The 27,131-nt window shown below is 38.8% G+C and overlaps 2 protein-coding genes across 28 annotated transcripts in view; one reads left to right on the forward strand and one right to left on the reverse strand.

Annotated features, from left to right (window-relative positions):
* The window catches only part of LOC106836115 (zinc finger protein 568), a 42,667-nt gene extending 16,038 nt beyond the window's left edge, over positions 1-26,629 (reverse strand). For 2 of the 18 annotated variants that reach the window (XM_070498993.1, XM_070498989.1), the window contains exons 1-6: positions 26,306-26,571; positions 24,613-24,681; positions 21,606-21,878; positions 19,706-19,764; positions 3,582-3,708; positions 2,964-3,059 (exon numbers count right to left, since the gene is read on the reverse strand). In XM_070498993.1, coding sequence (XP_070355094.1) covers positions 2,964-3,059; positions 3,582-3,708; positions 19,706-19,764; positions 21,606-21,681 — 358 coding nt within the window. In that variant the 5' untranslated portion in view covers positions 21,682-21,878; positions 24,613-24,681; positions 26,306-26,571. Of the gene's footprint in view, positions 1-2,963; positions 3,060-3,581; positions 3,709-19,705; positions 19,765-21,605; positions 21,879-23,246; positions 23,372-24,612; positions 24,682-26,290 lie in introns of those variants that run through there. The other 16 variants (XM_070498998.1, XM_070498996.1, XM_044759392.2 and 13 more) reach the window with 15 other exon arrangements.
* Positions 26,488-27,131, forward strand: part of ZNF829 (zinc finger protein 829) — a 32,891-nt gene continuing 32,247 nt past the window's right edge. For 3 of the 10 annotated variants that reach the window (XM_044759468.2, XM_070499050.1, XM_044759471.2), the window contains exon 1: positions 26,892-26,990. The gene's annotated coding sequence lies outside the window, so the exon portion shown is untranslated. Of the gene's footprint in view, positions 27,015-27,131 lie in introns of all 10 variants that reach the window. The other 7 variants (XM_014848802.3, XM_044759470.2, XM_044759469.2 and 4 more) reach the window with 5 other exon arrangements.

A 27,131-nucleotide genomic window follows, 5' to 3' on the forward strand; every position in this document is an offset into this window, starting at 1 on the left:
ATTAGGCTCCAAATTAAATAACCGCTAGAACCAGGATAGGTAAGAGCACTCATGGTTAAAGGCAAAGATGTGAAGAGTTTCATAATACTGGAGACATTAAAGATACATATTCCAGTGTTGTCATTTCTGGAGTCAAATACCAACTTAAAGGCATGAACACACCTATATCATGAAGGTACTTAAAGGAAAAAGAGTCTATATGTAATTTAGAACTGTTTTGGATACTGTCCAGTGCGGGCTGGAGAAAAAAGTCATGTAAAAGACATTTCATAAAGAAAGCAGAAATAAACAATAAACAGGAACTGAGGATAAATCAGAATCTTTTACAGAGGAGCAAAGAAGGGAGACATTTCCAAGAAGTGTGATCCAGGGGATCAAATACAGCATAGAGGACTTCCTGTTTCAACACGGTCAAATTAAACATCTCTGTCTCCTTTCCTCTCTGCAAACATGAAGAAACAGAAAAAGAAAATCATTCATCTTCAGTGAAACTAAAAGCCAGCTAAACTCCAATTCTAGAATATAAGGAAAGACCAGAGGACAGATTGGATCAAGTAAGGAAGAAACCCAGAGACGGTATCTGTTCTTTCTTATGTCAGACAGACAGCACAGTGAGCAGAGTTCTCTAAAACAGAAGGCACACCCTGTGGGAATGAATGAGCCATTTTTTGCAACAATGGGATCCAGATGTGTTGAGACTGGTGGCAGGAACATAATGGTCTCCACCTGGCCCTGTGAAAAGGCAGGGAAGGCAGAGCTAAACAGGGAGATGCAAATAGTCATTATTCTGGTAAGCAGTCTGTTGGCGCAGTAGGGTAGAAGAGATACTGGAGTGCTAGAGGAAGCATGCAACTGATAGTCTCCAATTCGGGAAAAGTAAAGGGTAGACCAACACTCAACACAAAACATTGTTGATAAAGGAGGTCAATATGAGCAACAAAGGCTTCCTACTAGCTCAGAGCATTTTTCTGGACAATCTTCAATACTCTCCTCCTGTAAATAGTGGGTCCAGCAAGAAACAACTTCATTCAAAGATGAGTAATGATAATTGTAAAAGGAACCAGCATCAGATCTATACAATGACGCTATAAGAACCAAAAAACATGAATATACAAGTTGAAAAGAAAAACTGATACTCATTGATCAATAGGCCTCATAAAGTTCTAAAGCTTTAAAGAAAAAGGAACCTGTAAGCATCCAAGGCAAACAAACCAAGTGACCTGCAAGGGGACAATCAGGCCTCAGGTTTCTCCAAACAACATTCAAAGCCAGGAGACAGTAGAGGATGTCCCAAGTCTTCAAGGAACTGTCTACAGAAACCTCCAGGAAAGAAAGTATGGCTTAAAAAAGTTATACACAACCAAGAATCAGGCAAATATAAAGGTTAAAAAAAAAAAAGATGTCTTCCTATGTGCAAAACGTTAGGGACTCTTGTTCCCACTAAATTATAAGCTCTATGAAGACAGGACTTTGTTTGTACATTGTTATATGCCCAGGCCCAGAACAGTATTTTATCTTTATTGTTAATGATTATAAGTGTGGTTTCCCTTCCTTTATATCTTCTAGATTGTTGAACTATAAATGAAAGTCATTGATTTTTATTTGTTAATTTAATATCCCACCATCTTAGTGGATTCTCTTACTATCTGTTGTGTTTTTTCAGTTGATTCTCTTGTCTTTTCCAGGGATACAATCCTATCATCTTAAAATAAGATGGTTTTATAGGTTCCCTGACAATTCTTATAGTACTGATTTTTTTTCTCTTGTCTAATACTAAGATATAAACTTAATAAGAAAAGTATAAAAGCTATAAAGGGAAAACTTGGAAAGCATTTCTGAAGGACACAAAAGTAGATAGATCTGAACAATGACAGAGCATGTTCTTGGATAGAAAACCTTGACATTATAAAGATGTCAAATCTCCAAAAGTTAACATTCCCAATAGAGTCCAACAGGTTTTTTCCTCTGGAAATAGAGAGTCGAATCTAAAATTCTTTTAGTAAAATAACAATCAAGAGCAGCCAGCACAACTCCAAAAAATAAGTGCATGCAACTGGAAAAGAAAGGGCTGAGTGTCAAGGATAAGAGGGAGACAGACTCTTCAATTTATCTTTTGGACGATTTATATTTTTTAACCAAGCGTGCACAGATTTTATTTTCAAAAAATTAAAGTAATAGAAGGTGGGAATAAGCTTGAAGGAGGCATCAATTTCTAAGCCAGACACTTTTAAAGCTACATGGAATTGTGAGGAGTGTGAAGCATAACGGGAAATCCGAGTACTGTTATAAAACATATCTGAGCCTTTTCAAAATGGCAAGAAATTAAAAGGAATCTAGTGCGAAACAAATATGTTTCTAAAATACTACTCATCCATGAAATACTGAATGCATAAGAAAACAAAACTATGAATACAAAGGAAAGAGAGGGTTTAAGGATCATAGAGAGGGACAAAAGTCCTGAAAGTAAGGCTGTAAATGAATTAGGGAAGGTTGGCACCCTGAAATCAGATGGAGCTACTGGCCCTCTAAAATTTGAAAATTGTTCCAATATAGAAAGAAAACAGAATCTGGAAATGTCGCAGTAATCCAATTCACTAATACCATTTGTCACTCTAGAAGACTAGGGCCTTTAAGAAAATCCTGGGGGCTGGCCCCGTGGCCAAGTGGTTAAGTTCGCGAGCTCCACTGCAGGCGGTCCAGTGTTTCGTTAGTTCGAATCCTGGGCGCGGACATGGCACTGCTCATCAGACCACACTGAGGCAGCATCCCACACGCCACAACTAGAAGAACCCACAACGAAGAATACACAACTATGTACCGGGGGGGCTTTGGGGAGAAAAAGGAAAAAATAAAATCTTTAAAAAAAAAAAAAAAGAAAATCCTGGAAAACGTGAAATGGTATTAACTTCCTGAACAAATGTCATGCAGCTTTCTTATCTGGAACTGCCTTTTCACTTATTCACCTGGACAGTGGCTCCCAAACATTTCTTCCTCTACCACCCATGGTTCCTCTTCCTGCTCCAACTTGAAGATCACATCTGGTTTGGTGACTTCATAGCCTATTACAGGAAACAGCAAAAGACTTAGATGTTAAAGCTGGAGACAACCATCCAGATTTTGGGCTGAGTCCTGGAGGACTGAGGGCTTTTGAAGAATGAGGATGGAGGAACTTCCACAGTGACACAAAGTAACTAGCCTTTACCTGAAGGCGATACATACAATCATGTGAAGAAAGGGAAGACTACATTCATCTGGCAAGTTAGAAGTCTCCCTACATTTCAAAAATGGAGGGGCCGGCCCTGTGGCCGAGTGGTTAAGTTTGCACACTCCGCTTTGGCGGCCCAGGGTCTCACCAGTTCGAATCCTGGGTGTAGACATGGCGCCGCTCATTAAGCCACGCTGAGGTGGCATCCCACATAGCACAACCAGAGGCACTCATAACCAGAATATACAACTATGTACTGGGGGGCTTTGGGGAGAAGAATAAAAAAAAAGAAGACTGGCAACAGTTGTTAGCTCAGGGGTCAATCTTAAAAAAAAAAGGAAAGGAATTCCATGTCAAATTGCAAAGCTACCCTTACCCACTGTGACTAAGTTGCTGTAGTTCTCCAGCATCACGTCCCGGTACAAGTTCCTCTGAGCAGGTTTCAATTGCTGCCATTCCTCCTGGGTGAGGTCCACGGCCACATCCTTAAATGTCACTGTTTCCTGTAAAAATACAACCCTAATTAATACGAAGTCATCAAAATTAGACGCAGTGGTCAAAACATGTAAGAACTCATTTAGCTAGTCTCCAGGGATCAAAGTTCATTTAAAACCGTATACTAAGTCTTGCTATTTATCTAATCTTGTGTTATACTGTGGGGGAGAACAAACCATAGTAGAAATATCCCACAAGATTCTGTTAATTATTGAGTCAGCAAACCTATGCATTCATCATCTAATATGCAGGAAACTGGAGATAATGGTCACTGACTTGTACTGCTGTGTGACAGAGATGTAAGAGTCAGACCTGACTCACAGGTAAGTGGCTCAGAATCTGTCCAAGTGACCATGTAATCTAGTGAGAAAGGGAACACGGAAAAAGTGGGGAGGGAAAGAGAAATAAGGCAGGAGGAAAGAGGAGAGGTATGAAAATTTGAAGGCCAAACTTGAAATTTCTATAGGACTTCCAGAGGGAAATGTCCACTATGCAGTTAGAGGTATGAAGAAAGGAGATGAGAATTTGTTAGCCATCAACCTAAAATTGAGAGCTGAATCCACAGCTGAAGGATATGGGTGGTTGTAGAGAATACCCATGGTAGGTCAAGGACAGATTCAACAGTTAAGCATCAAAGAAAGGGACTCAGGTCTTTGTTTCCTGTTTGTTTTATTTACAATCAGAATTAAAACCATGAGAGTGGTGTAAGAGAAGCCAAGAAACAAGTCACAAATTCCTGGAAAAGCATGTCACCTGATCACATATATCTCTTTCTCCTCACCGAAAAACTTCAATATCCGAATAAGGAAATAAGGAAAAATCCTGGTTTGCCAAGGCTTTAAGAAAGAAAAGCACCCATATATCCCACATTTGGGAGAATTTATTCAAGCAATGGTACAAATGAGATAGATAAAATGGGAAATACAAATGGAAATCACCAAAGCCTGAATTGCAATTAATGTTTCTGAGAAACTACCTCTAAGATCTATGGTCATTACTACCATCACCATCATCACCACTGTCATCTACTGAGGACTTACTATGTGCCAGGCACTGATATAATTTCTTTAGAAATATTAACTTTTTAAATTCCCCTAATAAGGCTATGAAGTAGCTACTATTATTATCCATTTAAAAGGTAAGGAAACTGGGGCTAAGAATAACACTCCCATAGTCATAAAGCTACTAGGTGGTACAGCTGGATTCCAGTCCAAGCAGTGTGTCTGCAGAGCCCATGTTTTTATCCGCACGCTATACTTCTTCTCCAATCGGCAGCAAGCCTAAGAGTCCCACAGATATCCCCCGATTCAAGACAGACAACTGGATACACAAGAACTCCTGCACCCAAAACCTTTCTTGCTGAGGTTGAAAGCATGTGAAATCACCAATGATGGGAAACCATAGGACAAATATCATGACAAGAAAATCAAAAGCCAATGATGACGGCACATCATCCTGACTTGGAGAAGCGGAGACAAGTCTGAGAAAGCAGAGGGGAGGAAGACTGAAGACAAAACCAGATGTGGAAAACTAGCCTCTGGGGCAATGGTTTCACTAATCAGTTTATGAACCAAGGCAGACATAAAACATTTTAGCTGTTACTACCCAATATTGTATTAACCAAATTAGTCAAATGAACTTACAAAAACCAGTATTCAAGATTTTAGGTGAAAAGTGGGGGAACAATCATTAAAATAACTTTGGAGCAAACTGGTATGTAGGACTTCATAAATGTAAAAACAAATTAATTTTACACTTAAAAAAAGCTATAATACATATGTGTGTATATATCCATTTCCAAAAACAGATACCTCGATCATTTTAATAAATTAGACAAACACTTGTCAAGCCTAAATCAAGAAAAATAATAAAATACAATGATCCAAACTTGGGATATAAAAAGAACATGTAATAAAAGGTAGAATGGTAAGTTTTACAAAGTTATGAGAGGAGTTTTACTTCTAGGATAGCAGTGTGAGGTGTTCCATGGATCTATTTCCCAGAAAAACAAGCATAACCAGAGAAAAGTGTTTTGTTTTGTTTTTTTTAATTTAAGTCTCTGAAAATTGTCCTAAGGGCATACAGCAATGAAGAACAATTTATTCAAGAAAATCTAGTAAAATTTGGTAAAAACTGTGATAGTCTGTGGCATTTGTGCCACATCAGCTCCCTCCCTCTCCTCACTCCAGCTCAGCTTGACAGACACTCTACTCTGGGTGGGTGCAGCTAAGGAGACAGGGCTCTTTCTCCTCTTAGCACCAACCAGCGGATATGGCATCTCACTAGGAGGGGCAGATGTTCAGCATTCTCATTCCATTCAACTTCAACCTGAAGATGCTAAGTTCCCAGTGAATGCGGCCAAGATGTCAAAGGCTCCTTTCCTCTAGAGTGGAGGTTCTACCCAAGGTGTGGCAGTTCAAGAATCCTGGAACACCAAGAGCCCTTATCCCAGTTCACTTTTAGGGCAGAGGTTCTACAGCAAAACAGGCAAATCGAGAAGACCAGAGGCTACCATCTCACCAAGAGCCCAGAGTGGTGACTCAAAGATTTTATCCAGAAGAGGCAGTCTACAAGCACAAAAACTCTCCCGAAAGGAAATGAACTTATTTGAAACAGAGTGAGCAAAGTTCCAGCTTAAGGGAGCACTTGGAAACACATTTGGTGGTAAGCAATTCAGAGGAGATGGGTAGCTCCTTTCAAGTAAGAACAAGGTAAAGCATAGGCCAGTCGACCAGCGAGAACCAGGGAAAAAGACAACAAAAAACAAGTTGGAAGAAACCTCAAAGACTTGCCTCATAAACTACCCCTGCCTGAGTTTAATTGGACCACACTGTGAGCAATGTATGCCCTAGGTATTGTCAAAAACAATAGAGCAATTAGTTGGCATTTAGTGGATGTGATAAAAGAGAGATGGAGGAAACAAATGGTCAAAGAGAGCCCTGCTAAAACCACTTTCATCCTAGAGTGACTTTGTACATGTCCAAGGCTACGCCCTCTGAGGTGTGACACCAAAAGCATAACACTACAGGGGAAACAGACTTCACTAAAATAATCTAGGCAAGTCACAATACAAATAAACTAAGCAACAATAAAAACAAGTCTTAGAAAATGGGGGAGGGAATCAGTATCAAGAGTTGCAACAATATATAGCCCAAATGCTCAGTTTTTAACAAAAAGTTACAACAGTCAAAGAATCAGGAAAGGGAAACCCATACGCTGGGAAAAAAAGCAGGCAACAGAAATTGCCAGTGAGAGGGCTCAGATGTCAGATTTAACACACTAAGACTTCAAAGCAGCCATTATAGACACAGAAATAAAGGAAACTATGATTAAAGAAAGGTATAACGACAATGTGTCATCAAATAGAGAAAATCAATAAGTAGACAGCAGTTATAAAAAAGAGCCAAATAGAAATTCTGAAATTGAGAAGTACAACCACCAAAGTGAAAAATTCACTAGATATGCTCAGAAGATCTGAATTGGCAGAAGAAAGAATTAGAAAACTAGAAGATACACTGATAGAGTACATAATCTGAGGACCAAAGGGGGAAAAGAATGAGGAAAAATAAACAGAGCCTCAGAGAAACGTGGGCCATCAAGTGCACCAATATATACACGGTGGAAGTACTAGAAGAAGAGAAAGGTGTAGAGAAAACATTTGAAGAAATAATGGCTGACACTTCCCAAATTCGATGAAAAACATTAATTTATGAATCCAAGAAACTAAGCGAGCTCCAAGTATAATAAACACAAAGAGACCCACACCCAGATATATCATAGCAAAAATGCTGAAACCCAGAGACAAAGAGAAAATCTTCAAAGTAAAGTTGTGCCAGAGTAAGGCAAATGAGACCAGATGGTAACTCCAACCCATATGAACAAATGAGGAAGATCAGAAATGATAAATAAGGATAATATAACAAATGTTATAAATATATATTTGCTCTCCTTTATCTTCTCAGCTTTTTCAATAGATGTAACATTAAATAAAGTAACAATTATAATAATGTATTGAGTTTGTAACATATAGATGTAATATGAATAACAATTACAGCACAAAACAGGGACAGAGAGAACAGAGTTACATAGGAGTAATCTTTCTATCTCTTACTGGAATTTAGCATAAATCTGAAGAAGATCCTGATAAGTTAAGATGTGTATGATAAGCACTAAAGCAATCACATAGAAAATACAGTGAAAAGTCACTAAGGAAGTTAAAATTTTACACTAGAAAAAATTCACCTAATCATAAGAAAGCAGTAAAGGAGAAACAAAAAAGACATGAGACATGGAAAACAAAAAGGAAAACAGCAGACGTAAATCCAGCCATTCTAGTGTTAACGCTAGTAGTAAACAGATTAAACAATCCAAAAAAAAAAAAGGCAGACATTGTCAGACTGGAGAGAAAAACAAGATCCAAATATATGGTGTCTACAGGAAACATACTTTAAGTTCAAACAAAAATAAGTTGAAAGTAAAATGATAGAAAAAGATGTATCATGCAAAGAACAAGCATAAGAAAGCTGGAGTGGATACACCAATATTAGACAAAATAGACTTTAAAACAAAACTGTTACTAGAGATAAAGGACATTTTCTAATGACAAAAGGGTCAATCTTGTAGGAAGGTTATAAACATATATGCATCTAACAGAATTTCAAAATACTTGAAGCAAACACTGACACAACTGAAGGCGGAAATTGGTAAATCAACAATAGCTGGAAACTTCAAACATCACTCTCAATAACAGATAGAACAACTAGGCAGATGATCAGCAAGGAAATAGAAGATTTGAACATTATAAACCAACTAGGCCTAACAGATATATATAGAACACTCCACCCAAGAACAGAATACACACTCTTTTCAAGTGTACATCAAACACTCTCCAAGATAGACAATATGTTAGGCTATATAGGAAACCTTAATAAATTTAAAAGGATTGAAACTATACAAAGTATGTTCTCTGATTACAACGGAGACAAATCAGAAATTAGTAACAGAAAGAAATTTGTGAAATTCATAAATATGTGAAAATTTAAAAATTCTAAATAATCACTAGCTCAAAAAAGAAATCATAATGGAAATTACAACATGCTTTGAGATGATTCAAAATGAAGACACAATATAACAGAACTTATGTGACGCCACTAAAGTAAGGCTAAGAGGGAAATCTATAGCTACATTAATGTAATACCTACATTAAAAAAGAAGGCTGCAAACCAATAAATTAACTTTTCACCTTTAGATTGGAAAAAGAACAAACTAAACCCAAAGTAACCCAAAAGAAGGAAATAATAATCATTAGATCAGAAATCAATAAAATTGAGAAAAGATAAAAACAATAGAATCAATGAAACCCAAAATTGGCTCTTTGAAAAGATTAACACAATTGACAAACCTTTCATTTGACTGACCAAAAGTAAGAGAGAAGACTGAAAACACTAAACTCAGGAATGAAAGAGAAGGCATTACTAACCTTACAGAAATAAAAAGGATTATTAGGAGAACATTATGAACAACAGTATGCCAAGAAATTAGATGAAATGGACAAATTCCTAGAAAGATACAAACCATGAAACTGAAGTTAAGAAAAAAAATAGAAAATCTGAACAGATCTGTAACAAGTAAAGAAAATGAATTAGTAATCAAAAAACTACCCACAAAGTAAAGCTCAGGCCCAGATGGCTTCACCGGTGAATTCTACCACACAACACAGAAAAATTAATACCAATTCTTCACAAACTCTTCCAAAACAGAAAAGGAGGAAACACTCATTCTATGGGACCAGTATTACCCTGATACCAATACCAGACAAAGACAAGAAAAGAAAACCACAGACTACTCTCTCTTATTAATACAGAGGTAAAAATCCTCAACAAAATGCCAATTAAAAAAAATTTTTTTTTCCTGAGGAAGATTTGCCCTGAGCTAACATCTGTTGCCAATCTTCCTCTATTTTTTGTATGTGAGCTGCCATCACAGCATGGCCACTGATAGAGGAGTGGTGTAGGTCCACACCTGGGAACCAAACCCAGGCTGCTGAAGTGGTGCGTGCCAAACCTAACCATTAGGCCACTGGAGTGGCCCCAAAATGCTAACAAATTTAATTCAACAAAATATAAAAAGGGAACACAGATGTTTATAGCAGCTTTATTCATAACTGCCAAAACTTGGAAGTAACCAAGATGTCCTTTAGTAGGTGAATGGAGAAATAAATAGTGATACATCCAGATAATGGAATATTATTCAGTGCTAAAGAGAAATGAACTATCAAGCTATGCAAAGACATGGAGGAAACTTAAATGCTCATTACTAAGTGAAAGAAGCCAGTCTGAAAAGGCTATATACTGTATGATTCTAACCATATGACATTCTGGAAGAGGAAGAATTATGGAGAGAGTAAAAAGATCACTGATTGCCAGGGGTTGTGGAAGGAGAGGGAAGTGATGAATACGCAAAGCACAGAGGATTTTTAAGTCAGTGAAAATACTCTGAATGATACTATAACAATGGATATATGTCATTATACACTTGTCCAATTCCTCAGATGGTGCAACACCAAGAGTGAACCCTAATGTAAACTATGAACTTTGAGTGATTATGATGTGTCAACACAGGTTTATCAATTGCAATACAAGTACCACTCTGGTGGGGGATGTTGATAATAGGGATGGCTATGCATGTGTGGGGGCATGAACTATTCACCTTCCTCTCAAGTTTTCCACGAACCAAAAACTGCTCTTTAAAAACAAACAAACAAAAATCCATAAAAAGGACTATGCACCATGACAAAATGGAATTTACCCCAGGAACACAATATTGGTTTAACACCAGAAAACCAAGTAATATAATGCATAATTATCAATAGAATAAAGGAGAAAAACTAAATGATTATCTTAACAGATGCAGAAAAAGCACTTGACAAAACTGAATACCTTTTCATGATACAAACACTCAACAAGCTAGCAAAAAAGGAAACTTCCTCAATGTTATACAAGGCAGCTACAAAAAACCTGCAGCTATTATCATAATAACTGGTGAAAGACTAGATGCTTTCTCCTTAAGGTCAGGAAGAAGACAAGTTACACTCTTGCCACTTCTATTCAACATTGCAGTGAATGTTCTAGACAGAGCAATCAGGCAAGAAAATGAAATAAAAATGATCCAGATTGGAAAGGAAAAAATAAAACTATCTCTATTTTCAGATTGCATGATTTTGTACATAGAAAATCTAAGGAATCCACTAAAATTCTATTAGAACTAATAAATGACTTCAGCAAGGTTGCAGGATATAAGAATGATATAAAAACCTCAATTCTATTTCTAGACACTTGCAGTGAACACCCAAAAATGAAATTAATAAAACAACCCCATTTACAATAGCATCAAAAAGAATAAAATACTTAAGAATAAATTCAACATAATCAGTGTAAAACTTACATTCTGAAAATTATAAAGTATTGTTTAAAAAAATTTTAAAGACCTAAAAAAAGGAAAGACATCCCACGTTCATGGATTATAAGACAATATTAAGAATGACAACACTCCCCAAACTGATCTACAAATTCAGTGTAATCCCTATCATTCATATAAAAATGAAAGGGACCCAGAATAGCCAAAACAATCCTGAAAGAGACGAACAAAGCTGGAGGAACCACACTTCCCAATTTCAAACATACTACAAAGCTCAATAATCAAGACAGTATAGTACTGGCATAAGGATAGACATAAGAGATCAAGGGAAAAAACTGAGATTCCAGAAATAAACTCTTACATTTTAGTCAATTTATTTTAGACAAAGATGCCAAGATAATTCCCTGAGGGGAAAAAAGTCTTTTCAACAAATGGTGCTGGGACAAGTAGATTATCTACATCAAAAGAATGAAGTTGGATCTCTACCCCATACCACATACAAAAATTAACTCACAATGGATCAAAGAGCTAAAACTATAAAATTCTTGGAAGAAAACACAGGTGGAGAAGCTTCCAGGTTGGTGAACACATGAAGGTGCTGGGAGAGTGGTGTGTTTGGAAAGAGCTTGGAAGCACTTTGCAGAAGGAGAGATCTGGCTGAGACGCAAAACAAGGATGAGATGAAAAAAGGAAATGAGTGAGATTGAGGATTGCCAACAGATAGACAGTCAACTGCAGAATTAAAATACAAGATGAAAAATATTTTTTAATAGATAGTGGAGGGTATAAAAAATAGAATGTCAATGCAGCTATGGAGGTCAAACCTGAGAAGCTCTCCTAGAATGCAAAGTAAAACAACAAAGAGGAAAATGTTGAGAGATGATGACAAATTGGAGGATGGAGAATGAGGATCTAACGTAAAACCTATACCTATGGCTAGGAGCCAGAATACAAAGCAAAACCAAAGGCACAAATGAAACAAAAAACTTGAAAGAGCTGAAATAAAATAGAGATATTATGACTATGTGGAAAAAAAAAAGAAGAAAAAGAAAACAAGGGTGTAATTGGATTAGGAAATGGTTTTTTAGATATGACACCAAAAGCACAAGCAACAAAAGTAAATAAAAATGGATAACAGAAAAATGCACAAATTTCGTTCTTTTAAAGACATCATCAGGGGCCGGCCCGGTGGTGCAGCGGTTAAGTTCGCACGTTCTGCTTTGGTGGCTCAGGGTTCGCTGGTTCAGATCCCAGGTGCAGACATGGCACCACTTGGCAAGCCATGCTGTGGTAGGCATCCCACGTATAAAGGAGAGGAAAATGGATGTGGATGTTAGCTCAGGGCCAGTCTTCCTCAGCAAAAAGAGGAAAATTGGCAGTTGTTAGCTCAGGGCAATCTTCCTCAAAAAAAAAAAAAAGACATCATCAAGAAAATGAAAAGAGAACCCATGGGATGGGAGAAAATATTTACAAATCATTTATCTGATAAGAGACATACATCTAGAATATATAAAGATCTCTTACAATTCAATAATAAAAAGATGAACCAATTAAAAAATGGGCAAAGGATGTGAACAGACATTTCTTCAAAGAGGATATACAAATGGCCAATAGGCACATGAAAAGATGCTCAACATCACTGTCATTTGGTGTATGTAAATCAAAATGACAATGAAATACCACTTCACATTCACTAGGATGGCTATAATCAAAAGGACAGATAATATCAAATGTCGACCAGGATGTGGAGAGACTGGAACCCTCAAACACTGCTGATGGGAATGTAAAGTGGTGCAACTGTTGTGTAAAACAGTGGGCAGTTCCTTAAAAGGTTAAGCATAGAGTTCCCATATGATCCAGCAATTCCACTCCTACGTATAAACCTGAGAGAACTGAAAACATGTCTATATAAAAACTTGCACATGAATGTTTTTGGCAACATTATTCATAATAGCCAAAAAGTGGAAAGAACCAAAATGCCCATTAACTGATAGATAAATAAAATGTGGTATATTCATACAATGGAATATTATCTGGAAATAAAAAGAAACGAAGTACTGATACAAGCTACAAAATGGATGAACCTTGAAAACATTATGCTGACTGAAAGGCAGCCACAAAGGAACACATATCATATGATTCCATTCATATAAATGTCCAAATAGACAAATCTATACAAACAAAAAGAACATCTGTGCTTGCCCACATGTGGAGCTTTGGGGGGAGATGGAAGTGATAGCTAATGGGTACAGGGTTCTTTTTTAGGGTGATGAAAATGTTCTAACACTGACTTGGTGATGGTTCTACAACACTGTACATATACTAAAAACCACTGAATTGTATTCTTTAAATGTGTTAATTTTATGGTATGTGACATACGTCAATAGTTATTTTTTTAAAAAAGTTATGAGACTATTTCAAAAATCTCAATAAAAAATAATTCCATAATAAAACATTACTGTGATAAATTCGATTATTATTCCACAAATATTCATTCCCCGACCCTAACTGATGTCCCATCCACTAATGTGGGCTTTGGCTAAGCCATTTGTTAAGGCTAAGGAAATGTTAGTGAACATGATGTGAGAAGAGGCCTGAAATAACTTGGTTCACGTACTCCATGATCTGGCAAGTAAGAGCTCACCCCAGGAAGCTGCTGCCCTTTCACCTGAATGAACACATGTGGAACAGACGTGAGCCACCCCACTGCCGGAGTCAAGGCTAGCTGACCTCCAGGCCAAAGCAGAGCCCAAAGCCCATATAGTCAACCTGCAGATTCCAAGCGTGAGGATAAATGCCTGTTGTTCTACTGACGAAAGAAGCAGAAAAGCTGAGAAGACAACCTGATTCACATACCTAAGTGAAAAAATTTTCAAGGTACTGAGTTCTCAAAATGGAACTGGATCTAGATATTTTTACTAGTTAATAGTAAGGCTGTAGAGTCTGACATCATGAGTTCAAATCCTGGCTTCAAAATTTACTAATTGTTTAACCTCGACAGCCAAATTTGAGCCCATTTCTTCATCTGTAAAGGGGCATTTTCCTCAACGAGTTGATGTAAGGACTAAAGGAGACAAAAACTGTGAAGCACTCAGAACTGAGCTTGCCACCCCAGTAATCATTCAATCAATGTTTCAGGAATAGTTAATCCCTATGGAATATAAACCATAACAAAGACAGGGAAAAACAACAACAAGAAAATAAAACATATTTTCCACTAGCTTTGACTAAATTAGCATTAAAACATCTTTTCCACTAACTCTTGTAAATGAACATAAACCTCATTCAAAAAAAAAAAACAAATAAAGATTGTACTCCTGACAAAAACTATAAAACAAGTAACAAAAGACCTAGAAGTAAATAAGGGTTAATTTCTGACTGTATAAAATGATCAATCAGTGCTCATAATAAAGTCTGTTTCCCTAAGATGTTGACTCTCTTCACATACAAATGTCAAGAATTCCATATCAGTAGTAAGGAACAAAGGGGACTGAACCTTGAAAAACATAAATTCACAGTTAGTGTCATTTTTATTCCTCCTCCTGTCAGACAAGAAAAAGACGAGTATCCCCCTGGCCTTGGCAAGAAGCCTTAACATTTCCAGACTTGTTTGCTGGTATCACAGCACTTTCCTCTCCCTCACTTTTAAGGTACTTAATAGGACAAATATTTTTTTAAAATAATAAAGTTTACAGTGAGGGAATAAAAGTAATTATAAGTCAGTTCTGTGGTGTATATGCCGACTGGCAACTTTTTACAAAAGCGTTTTTTGGGGGCCAGCCCCATGGCCGAGTGGTTAAGTTTGTGCGCTCTGCTTCGGCAGCCCAGGGTTTCGCCAGTTCAGATCCTGGGTGCGGACATGGCACCACTCATCAGGACATGCTGAGGCAGCGTCCCACATGCCACAACTAGAAGGACCCACAACTAAGAATATACAACTATGTACTAGGGGGCTTTGGGGAGAAAAAGGAAAAATAAAATCTTAAAAAAAAAAGTTTTTGTTTTTATTAAGTTACAAAAATATTAAATATTCCTTTAGAAACTTAGAGCATGACACACAAGATTTTTTCATTTCTTTCTTGGTTATTGTACACATTTTTATTTCCAAATGTATTCTAGACTCAGCTTGAATAGACTTGCCTTATTCTAAGAAAAATATTTAGAATCTTTATCAAGGTTCAGATAAATCTGAAGGTTAATTTAAGGAGAATTTATATTGATTTAATAATGATGTATCTTATCCAAAAAAGTGTATACTAAAAATGTATTTAGGGGGCCAGCCCCATGGCTAAATGTTAAGTTCACACACTCTGCTTCAGTGGCCTGGTGTTCGCCCATTTGGATCCTGGGCACGGACCTACACACCACTCAAGCCATGCTGTGGCAACATCCCACATAAAAGAACTAGAATGACTTCCAACTAGGATAGACAACTATGTGCTGGGGCTTGGGGAGAAAAAGAAAAAGAGGAAGATTGGAAACAGATGTTAGCTTAGTGCCAATCTTTTTTTTTTTTTAAAGAGGCGTTTTTTTTTAAAGATTGGCATCTGAGCGAGCTAACAACTGTTGCCAATCTTCTTCTGTTTTTTTTTTTGGCTTTATCTCCCCAAACCCCCCTGTACATAGTTGTATATCTTAGTTGCAGGTCCTTCTAGTTGTAGGATGTGGGAGGCCGCCTCAACGTGGCCTGACGAGCGGTGCCATGTCCATGCCCAGGATCGGAACCCTGGGCTGCCACAGCGGAGCGCGCAAACTGAACCACTCGGCCACGGAGCCAGCCCCTTAGTGCCAATCTTCCTCAAAAAAAAAAAAAAATGTATCTAGGGGGCTGGTCCAGTGGATAGTGGTTCACGCCCTCTGCTTCAGCAGCCCAAGGTTCACTGGTTTGGATCCTGGGCACCAACCTACACACTGCTAATTAAGCCACACTGTAGCAGCATCCCACACAGAAGAACTAGAATGACTTACAACTAGGATATACAACTATGTGCTGGGGCTTGGGGAGAAAAAGAAAAAGATTCCCTTAAATTGAAACATCTTTGTGATAGATAGAAAAGATATTTCACTCAATTCTTCTCCAATTAGTCTATACATTCTTTGCAATTCTAATTAAAATCCCAACAGAATATTTTTCCCTAGAACTAGATAAACTGATTCTACAATTCAAATGGAATCATGGAGGTCCCAAAGTAGCTGAGAAGTTTTTGAAAACCTAAGAACAACATGTCTGTGGCAGGAAGTGGGAAAATCCATGTCCAAGCAAATAGAGTTATTATAAATTTATAGTAACTAAAACAATGTAAACACACACACACACAAACAGTATAGTACTGGTATAGATATAGACAAATAGATTAAAGAATAAAAAGCCTAGAAACAATTAAGCATGTATATGATGGTGGCATCACAAAGATCTATTTAATAAATGGTGTTGGAACAACTGGTCTTTTACATGCAAAAAAATTCTACTGATAGCATTATCAGTAAATCCTTACCTCAAACCAATTACAAAATTAAATTCCAGTTGGATTTAAGACTAAATATGAAAAACAAGGCTTTGAAAAGAGACTATCTACTTCACCTAATATTAGGAAAGAGACCTTAGAAAAGACCAACAGTGGCAACTCCTGAAAGAAAGGACTATTAAATACTGATGTTGTATATTAATTTTGACTGAATTCGTATTGTACGTGCATATTTATCATACACTAAATGTAACTGTCCAAACTTAAAGTGTCTATACAACAAAAAGATACATGAAACCATAGAAGGGACAGATTAGAAGATATTTACATAAATCCTAATGCTGAAGCAGGCATTCTTGAAATTCTCTAATTTCAAGGAGAAAAAGGACTAACAATATAAAATGGACAAATAAATATGAACAGTCAATTGGAAAAATTTTCATTTCTTCACTCATGAGGGGACTTCAACCTGTACAGTATCACAGAGTGTGGCCCTGGAGTCAGGCTGTAAGAGTTTGAATCCTGGCTTTACTACACACTGGATGCATGAAGTTAGGTAAACTTCTTAACCTCTGTGCTTCACTCCCCTTCTCTGTAAAAAATAAATACCTACTTTATAAGCTTTTGATAATGATCACATGAAATAAGTTATGTAAATTTACAGCACAGTACACCTGGCACGCAATAAGTACTCAATAAAGCTGTTACTGTTGTAGAGGATTTCTCTAGCTGCTGTGTAGTCTATTCACATATAAATAAAAACTGCCATGGGATATATTCATATCTATATTCTAGAATGAATTTGGGACTGTATGCCCAGGAATATAGGCAGTCCACTTCTACGTGACAGTCCAAACCAAAACATCTGCTTCTTATTTTTTTATGTATTTATTATTTATTTATTTCTTTGAGGAAGATTAGCCCTGAGCTAACAACTGCTGCCAATCCTCCTCTTTTTGCTGAGGAAGACTGGCCCTGAGCTAACATCTGTGCCCATCCACCTCTACTTTATATGTGGGACGCCTAGCACAGCATGGCTTGCCAAGCGGTGCCATGTCTGCGCCTGGGATCTGAACTGCCGAACCCTGGGCTGCCGAAGTGGAATGTGTACACTTAACCGCTGCGCCACTGGGCCGGCCCCTGGCTCTTGTATCTGAAAGGAACTGCTGTGAATTTTTTGACAGCTAGAGTGTCCTATTTGAGGATCACAACTCCTTCATCTCCAGCTCTTTACTCTAAAAAAATTGCATGTGTGAATCATTTGGAATCCTCTCATAAAAGAAGGTCATTACACACCAATTCAGAATACACCTAAAAAATGTATCCGCAAATCTGAATGGTCTATTTCTTTGTGACATGATTATGTTTAAATATTTATTGGGCACTTGCGTTTCTTCTAACTGCTTCTTTGTGTTCTTCATCCAATTTTCTGAATTGTTAGTATATTTCTGCTGTATGTATTACAAAAACTGTTTCCAGTTTTGCCTTATTACAGTGTTTATGGTAGTTTTACTAAAAAGGATTAATTTTATGAATCCAAATCAGACATCTTCTTTTATTGGTTTCATATGTTAAACTAAAAAGGCAGGTCAATGAGTACAGCCAACACATCTAAAACCCTTTTCAGGTAGGAAAGACTGATCCAGCTAACAATTACTAATACTTATCATTTATGGAGCACTATCACTTACAGTGCATTTAACCCTGCCAACATTCCCACATGATAAACACTACTACTATCCCCACTTACAGATGATGAAACTGAGGTCAAAGAGATTAAGAAACTTGTCTATAATCATGCATTCAGTAAGTTGTTGAGCCAAGATTTCAAACCAAGTCTGTCTAGGCCCAGAAAACCACTCTACCAACAGGAGAAATAACTGGATGAGCCACATGATCATAATGATCAAAAGAGGTGTGTGTGTGTTTCAGGATGGGAAATATGAGCTGAGGAAAAGAGGCACTGAAGTGGAAAATATTTAAAATATTTAGGGGCAAGCCTTGTGGCCGAGTGGTTATGTTTGCGCGCTCTGCTCGGTGGCCCAGGGTTTTGCTGGTTCGAATCCTGGGTGTGGACATGGCACCACTCATCAAGCCATGCTGAGGCAGCATCCCACATGCCACAACTAGAATCGACCCACAACTAAAAATACACAACTATGTACCGGGGGGCTTTGGGGAGAAAAAGGGAAAATAAAATCTTTTAAAAAAAAATTTAATTTTTAAAAAATATTTGTGTGAGGGATTTAAACATTTGTGTGGCAGATTCCAGAGTTGGAAACAAAAAGAATCAGGAGCAGAGGAGAATGAGTCATTTTATAAGAAGATAAGGAATACTGTATCTTCTGAGACGATAAAAGAAAGATGTAGAGTGCTATGAAGACCAGAACTATAAGATTTTGCCATAAAATATTAGTATATATTTTAGCTCAACATGTAAAAATCTCAACTGAAGAAAATATACAGTCATGTACTGCTTAACGCCAGGGCTATGTTCTGAGAAATAAGTCTTTTGGCAGCTTCCTTATGTGAACATCAGAGTGCACTTACACAAACTTGGATGGTATAGCCTACTACACACCTAGGCTCTACGGCACAATCTTATGGGACCATTGTCACATACGCCATCCCTCATTGACCAAAATGTCATTGTGTGGCGCATGACTGCATGTGTAAGATCATTTGAAAGACGTGTTTCATTTAGTCTTCCAGATTTCAGTTTTTAATCTTTAGCCAAGACAGACTTTAAAAAAGCTGAGTTTAATATTACAAGAATTTCAGAATTATTTTGAAATTTCTTTTTGACCTAGGTACCAATGAACGGCTTTTTCTTTCCTTAATTATAAGCTTTGCATAAACAGTGCAAATTATGGAAACTTCTGTGTCCCAGTTTGCTTCTGCTTCTCCAGAGCATATTCAAATTTGAACTCAACTTTAATAATTCTGTATGGATCTCTTTCTGCACAGCCATATCTGAAATTTCAACTGGTTCTGATCTTCTATCTGCGTTTTTCCTCACTTTAATTTTCATTGATTTAGTTTTCCAACTTACTGGTAGGTTAAGGTAACCCACTGCAACTGCACTGCAAAATAATGCAGCAACAAATAAATGCTTAAAACGTACAAGAGACCTGGTCATATCCTCTTCTTCCTTGAAAAGGGCAGAGTCCTGAGAACGCCAAGCTGAGGGAAGAGAAATAAATCAGATTTACTTCAAAGCTCCAGACAAAGGAAATCTTCAGTACCACGTGGGTATAATATCTCCTATAATGTTCCTCAGAGCACTGAGAAATGTTAACTACTACCAGGCTATAAAGACACTGAAATGTACATGGATAACTAATTTAAATCATAGAGAGTCCAATGGCAATTTCTGGAGGGCTAAATATAGGGTGTCCAATGAATCTACTGACGATATAGTATTTCCTAAAGAACCTGCTATTTTATTCTTAATAGAAAATTTATCTTAAGTACATAGTAATAAATACTACAAAGATTTAAGGATTAAATCATTTATAAAGCACTGTAAAAATTTGAAAAAAACTTTAATCAGAGACAAGTTATAGGCATTGTGGAACACTCAAATGACAGAATGAAATGCAGGTATGACTCTAATGACATTTTTAAATAACTTAATTGATTTATTTTTTACCCTAAAAAACTCAGGGCCTTTAGGTGAAAAATGGAAGACTGAATACTTGCATTTATTTCTGTTCTCTCCCAAACCCAACCAAAATGAAAGGAACAAAGGAAGTTGAATCTCACAAGGTCAAAGAATATAGAAGACAAGAGATGTCTTGTCAGCAGATGAGAGATGTCAACAAAATTTTAGAAGCTAGAGAGCAGACAGATGACTGGTATTCTAACTTAACCAGAGAAAGCTGAACCTTAAGTGAGGCTGAGGGGAGGGTGGGGAAACCATGGCAGAACCCTTTACAAGCTCAGGAATGGGGGCCGGCTCAGTAGCGCAGTGGTTAAGTTTGCACATTCCGCTTCGGCAGCCCGGGGTTCGCCGGTTTGGATCCCAAGGGTGGACATGGCACCACATGGCAAAGCCATGCTGTGGCAGATGTCCCACATATAAAGTAGAGGAAGATGGGCACAGATGTTAGCTCAGGGCCAATCTTCCTCAGCAAAAAGAGGAGGATTGGCAGATGTTAGCTCAGGGCTGCTCTTCCTCAAGAAAAAGCTCAGGAATGGGGGCACGAGCTACTTCTGCAGGCAGGAGTTTGAGGTGGGGCTGAAAAACGGAAATGAATATGGAGTTGAAGCAATGTATAGAAAATAAAAGAATTAAGTGAAAGTTGTCATATTGTAAGATGAGGTCATGTGTCCCTGTGTTGTGTCCAGTGCTTCCCCACCTTTCTTCCTTTGTTTGCCTCCTCAAAGCAGGAGTTCTGGCTTATATTCCTCAAGCAAAATCTAGGACTTTTTGCTGGGAAAATTGACGAGCTCAAAAGAAAATGGATACAGATCCTGACATATGGTCAACCTTCAACCTCTAATAAAACACCATATTAGAAAGAAGGGCAAGGAGAAGAGGGGGAGGGTGAGGTGAGGGCAACAAGGAAGGGGTTAGGTAGAAAACAGACATAAATCCTTATCTCCAATGTCAAATGTCAGTAAGAAATGTCTAAGCCTGAGAAATCAAGCATTAGCAGTATGAAGATGTTATTCATAAAGGTGGAGCTGAATACTGGAATATCCAAAAAAAAATGTTCAAAGGTTGCCTCTGGAAAGTGGGAACAGGGGATGGGTAAGGATGGAATAGGAAACTTTTGTTTATGGTTATAATATTTAACAGCACTTTCTAAAATGTATTTAAGAAAAACAGAAATGACATTTAAAACATTTATTTTTAAAGAATCAAATAGTCAGGTGAATACAAATGTCTACCCAACACAGTCAATAACACCCATGTGAACTTTCTTGGTAGGAGTACTGAATTTTCTAACTCTTTTTACTCTGTCCCTGAATGTACAGGCTTCCTCTCCTAAACTCTGCTGATCTCTGAACCACCTCACCTCTCCTTCCCATCATCTGGCTCAAACGCTCCATTGCCACACAGCTACTGCTGATCTCTGAAGGTTGAGATGTCATTCAGGCCTCGCCCATTCTGAACAGAAGGGTAAAGACAGACTGCAGCTCCAGCAATTCCCAGGCCCACTCTATCCCAGGACACTCCAGCCTCTGGAGGTCGTCTCAGGTCAGGAGATCTTCTTCCATGATAGATACCTGCTCTTCAGTCTTCTTTCTACTCACATCACAGATGTGTCTTATCTTCGTGGAGCCAGGACCTGTGGGTTTACAATATAAATCAAATTTACCTAATGTCTTCTTACTGGACCCGTAACGGTAACTAGCCTCTAAGATGGCTCCCAATGATCACTGCCTTCAGCTTTTTCTACACCCCTCCCACAGTGAATAGAGTTGACCTATATAACCAACAGGATACTGCAGGAATCACAATGTATGACTTCCAAGATTAGGTCATAAAAGACATTGCGGCTTCTGTCTTGCACATTTTTGAATCACGCTCTTTGTGGGAAGCCACCCACCATGCCATGAAGACACTCAACCAGCCCTAGGGAGAGGCTCCTGTCAGCAGCCAACAATAACTTGCCAGCCATCTTGGAAGCAAATCCTCCAGCCCCAGTCTAGCCTTCTAATGACTGCAGCCCTGCAGACACCTTGACTGCAACTTCATGAAATATCCAAGCCAGAATACCCAGCTAAGTCACTCTCTACTCCCCAAAGAAACCATGAGATAATGCTTATTGTTGTTTAAGCCACCAAATTTTGAGGTAATTTGTTACATAATAATAGATAACTAATCAGTCCCGAACAATTAGCTTCCTTGCTTGTAATTCACATTCCCTGGAGTCACTGACCAGAGATGCTGGATGCAGACAGCAGGAGGAAAACTCAAAGACTCAGCAACCTAGGTTAAACCTAGTGCTCAACAGAGACACCAAGAGTCCAGAAACAAAGTGAATATAATAGTGACATTCACATAACATTTGCTCCTCAAATATCTTCTGTCAGCATAAAGGTATAGGCCTGATGCCATGACAGACATAAAATTGAGTCAAAAAACACTCAGATTTGCAGCGAACCCAGATTTGGAGTTAAAAAGAGATGCAGCTACTCCATTTCCTATCCATCTTAGCAAGTGAGGTAAAAGAGAGATGCAATTTAAAATTTCCATACTCTTCATTTGAAATGAAAATTATACTCATGTTACGTTATTGGATGAATAGATAAAATGGATATTAAGAAATATTAATTTATCATCTGCTATGAGTCTTTGCTAGGTAAAAGGGTAAAAAAAATGATACATAAGAGAGTAGACTAATCCTTGCTCTGTATGATAAAACAGAAAACATTCAATTATAATAAATTTTGAGAAGTGCTATGCTTGGGATATACTACTAATATCACTCACATGGTTTCTATTTTTTTCCCCATAGCGATTATCACTAACAAATTACACACATAGTTGTCATACATATTGTCTGTCCACCCTCTCATTTAAACTCCATGAAAACAGGGATTTATTTTTGTCTGTTTCTGTCGTTGATAGTAGATGTCAAAAAAATGTTGATAAAATGGTATAGCTACTATGAAAAACAGTATGCTAGTCAAAAAATCAAAAAGAGAATTACCATATGATACAGAAATTCCACTTCTGGGTATATATCCAAAAGAACCGAAATCAGGGACTCGAACAGATATTTGAACACCCACGTTTATAGCAGCATTATTTGCAAGAGTCAAAAGGTGGAAACAACCCATGTCCACTGACCTGTGAATGGATAAACAAACTACAGTATATACATACAATGGAATATTATTCAGCCTTAAAAAGGAAAGAAATTCTGACACACGCTTTAACATGGATGAACCTTGGAGACATTATACTAAGTTAAATAAACCAGTCACAAAAGAATACATACATACATACATACATACTGTATGATCTGGCTTATATGAGGTACATAAAGTAGTCAAATTCATAGAAACAGAAAGTAGAACGGTGGTTGCCTGGGTGGCAGAGAGAAGGATCAGGGAGTTATTGTTTAATGGGTGTAGAGTTTCTGTTTTGCAAGGTGAAAGAGTTCTATGGACATACGCATACATCTGTGATACCAATACCACAACCAAAGTACTAAACATACCCATCATCTCCAAAAATTTGCTTGTGTTCTTTGTGTTTTATGTTTTTTTGGTAAGAACACTTAACATGGTATCTATTCTCTTAACATATTTTAAAGTGCATAATACTATACTGTTAATATAGGTACTATGTCGTACAGATCTCTAGAACTTATTCATCTTGCATAACAAACTTTGTACCCACTGAAAAGCAATTTTCCATTTCCCTCTTTCTTCCAGCCCCTGCAAACCGCTATTTTATCCTCTGTTTCTCTGAGTCTATTTTAGATACTTCATATAAAAGGAATCATGTAGTATTTGTGCTGTGACTGGCTTATTTCACATAGCATAAGGTCCTCAAGGTTCATCCACGTTGTCACAAATGGCAAGATTCCCTTCTTTCTTAAGGCTGAATAATATTCCATTGTATGTGTGTACCACATTTTCTTTATTCATTCATCTGTTGATGGATAGATGTTTCCAAATCTTGGCTACTGCAATGAACATAGGAGTGCAGATATTAATATGGTAAATTTCATGTTATGTGTTTGTTATCTGTATTTTACCACAATTTTTAAAAATACATATATAAGTTGAACAAATGAAATACTATTACTAATTTGGGGTATTGAAACTAGAAGAAAATAATATATCAAACAAGAATAACAGAAATGGGTGTGTAGTTTGGAGTTCAAGTGTTCTAAAGTCTTGTTTAAGTGTGGGTTTTGTTAAACATGCCCGTTAAAAATTCAACGATAAGAACAGAAACCAAAGCAGTGGAGAGAGAAAAGAGGCTAAGGTATACCTGCATAATAAATAGAAAATAAAACAAATTTATATGAGCAATCACAATAAATGTAAATGAATTAAACTCACCTATTAAAATAACAAACAGGATAAAAGGGGGAAAAAAGCCCAGCAATATGCTCTGTACAAGAGATGTACCTGAAGCGTAAAGACACAAAGAGAAAGAGTTGGAAAATAAAATGCCTGGAAAATACTCACAATAACAAAACCTGAAAAGCAACACTATCAGACAAAAGAGAACATAGACTAAAACACATTCACCAGGATAGAGGCATGCTTCTTAATGTGGTAGATTGGAATGCTGGTCTCAATTCTTCAGCCCCCTCTAACAGGATTATACATTCACACTTTTTACCACGTTAACTCTGCCTCACTATCCAACGGTGGGTATGAGACAGGAACCAGCCTAACAAGACAGGACCATCTGCAAGGCCCCTGGCCTAACAAGCTAAGGCCCCTAACCAATTGGCAAGCTAGGAGAATCAGATAGAGGCCACCAAGATCTACATTCGGCAGCCTCTGGACTTTCTTGGGCTTACACATGCACCCTAGAACTCAGGAGTCCACTGAAGGTGACCCTAGCCCCATTACTATAGTAAAAATCACACCCGGGGTAGAAAGCTAGCACGCTAATGATACATGCAACGCACGTGGTAGCATGTTGGACAACAGTGCAAGCAGAAGCACAACCCCACCTCTCCATGCCATGACAAGGCACTCCTCCCCAGCCTCTGCCTAATAAAAGCCCCACAATCCCACTCCCGAATAAGCTGGTCACCTGCCCCTTTCCTTTCGCAACGGCTCCCTTGTGCCTCTCCTGTGCACAAGCTAATGAACTTTTACTTTTCTACTCCCATTTCTTGTCGATCTTGACTTCCATCCTGGGGGACAATAAGAACCCAATATTCCGGTAACAGGTATAATTAACGTCAAGCTTAGCCATGTGGCTTGCTTTGGCTAATGTAATATTAGCATATTTCGGAGAAGAGGTTTTAAGGGTGTTTGTGAGATCTGTCTTGTGCTCCAGTGACCCACAATGAGAAGAACATATCCTAATAACCACAATTCTTTTAGCTAAAGCTGCAGAAAGAACACACGTGGAGATCTAAATCCATCCTGCAGCCCAGCCACTCAGCCAAGTGCAGCCTAGATAAGCTGAAGACAGAGAATCTGCAAACTGGCGAACATGAGAATAAATGCTTGCTGTTGTATGCCACCGAATTTAGGGGTGATTTGTTGGCAGCATCATTATCATGGCAACAGCTAACTAATGCACATAATAAAAGAGCAAGCCATAAGATGATGAGATGATGAATCTGGAAAGCATCACCAAGGAAAACTGCAAAGCAACAGGTCAAGAACTTCTGGAGGGGAAAAGGCAGCAAAGGAGACTAAAAAGGAGTAGCCAATGGGGAAGGACGACCACTTGAAACCCAAGACAAATGTTTTTTCAAGCAGTTACCGGCTATGACAAAGGCTACACAAGCCAAATCACGTAAGAACCACCACACATATATCACAAACACCTCACCACAGACCTTTCATGACAATCACACAGACAACACCACACACGTCATCACAATCGCACACAACCACAAACATCACCATGACACACACATCCCATCACAATTAGTCCATTGCACACACACACCATCACTCACACACATTAGCACAAGCACACACACAGGATCACACCCCCCACACACTAACTCCCACCACACTTCCCTGTTCCAACAACCCCACCCACTCTCCAGGAGCGTACTCCCACCGCGAGCACTCCGCACGCACGGCCGCTACTCAGGACTCTCCCGGCCTCCTAAAAGGCCCCGCCCCGTCACGCGCGCGCCGGGATGCCGCCCAGACGGCTCCAGGCCCTTCCCTATACCCAGCTGCAAGGACGCGGCAGCGTCACCTGCCGGAAACGTCCGAATGCGCATCCAGCACGCAGTTTCTGGGAGGCTGGGTGACGGAGACCCGCAGGAAGGTCTGGGCGAGGCGCCGGCAACGCTGAACCATCCCTCCGCGCCTGCCTCCCAACGGACGTTCCAGAGCACAACAGTTCCCAGAAGGCCTTGCGGCTCGACTCAACTTCCGGCCGAAATGTTCTGTTTCCTGCGTGACGGAACGGGTGCGCCGGGTCCGCACCGGAGATTCAGCCGGAGCACGCCGAGCTTCCCTGCCTCGCAACTCTGAGACCCGGGAGGGCGCTGAGAGTTGCAGGAGCAGTCGTTTCAGGCGGGCCCAGGCGGGGCGCTGACAGAGGTCGGCCGTGCGTCGCCTTCTGGACTACATTTCCCAGAGGCTCAGTCGGCCCGTCGCTCTTCTCGCAGGAACTCGAACGTTTCGTCACGCCTGGCGGGACCGTTAGATCCGTGAGGTGAGAACTCGTGGGCCCCTGGGGAACCGGCTCAACTCTGCAGGTTCCCGCCCCGGGAGACTCGAAAGGCGTAAGTTGAGGAGACCGAAGGCCGGTACGGACCTGGAACTTCGCGCCTGTGCGGGCGGAGCGGCATGAAGAGGGGAAGTTGTGGGATTGTCTAGGAGAGAGATCGTGACACTGAGACCTGTGTGCGGATGCCTGTCATTGT

This window comes from Equus asinus, chromosome 26 (genome assembly GCF_041296235.1).
Source record: "Equus asinus isolate D_3611 breed Donkey chromosome 26, EquAss-T2T_v2, whole genome shotgun sequence".
In the NCBI taxonomy this organism is placed as follows: Eukaryota; Metazoa; Chordata; class Mammalia; order Perissodactyla; family Equidae; genus Equus; species Equus asinus.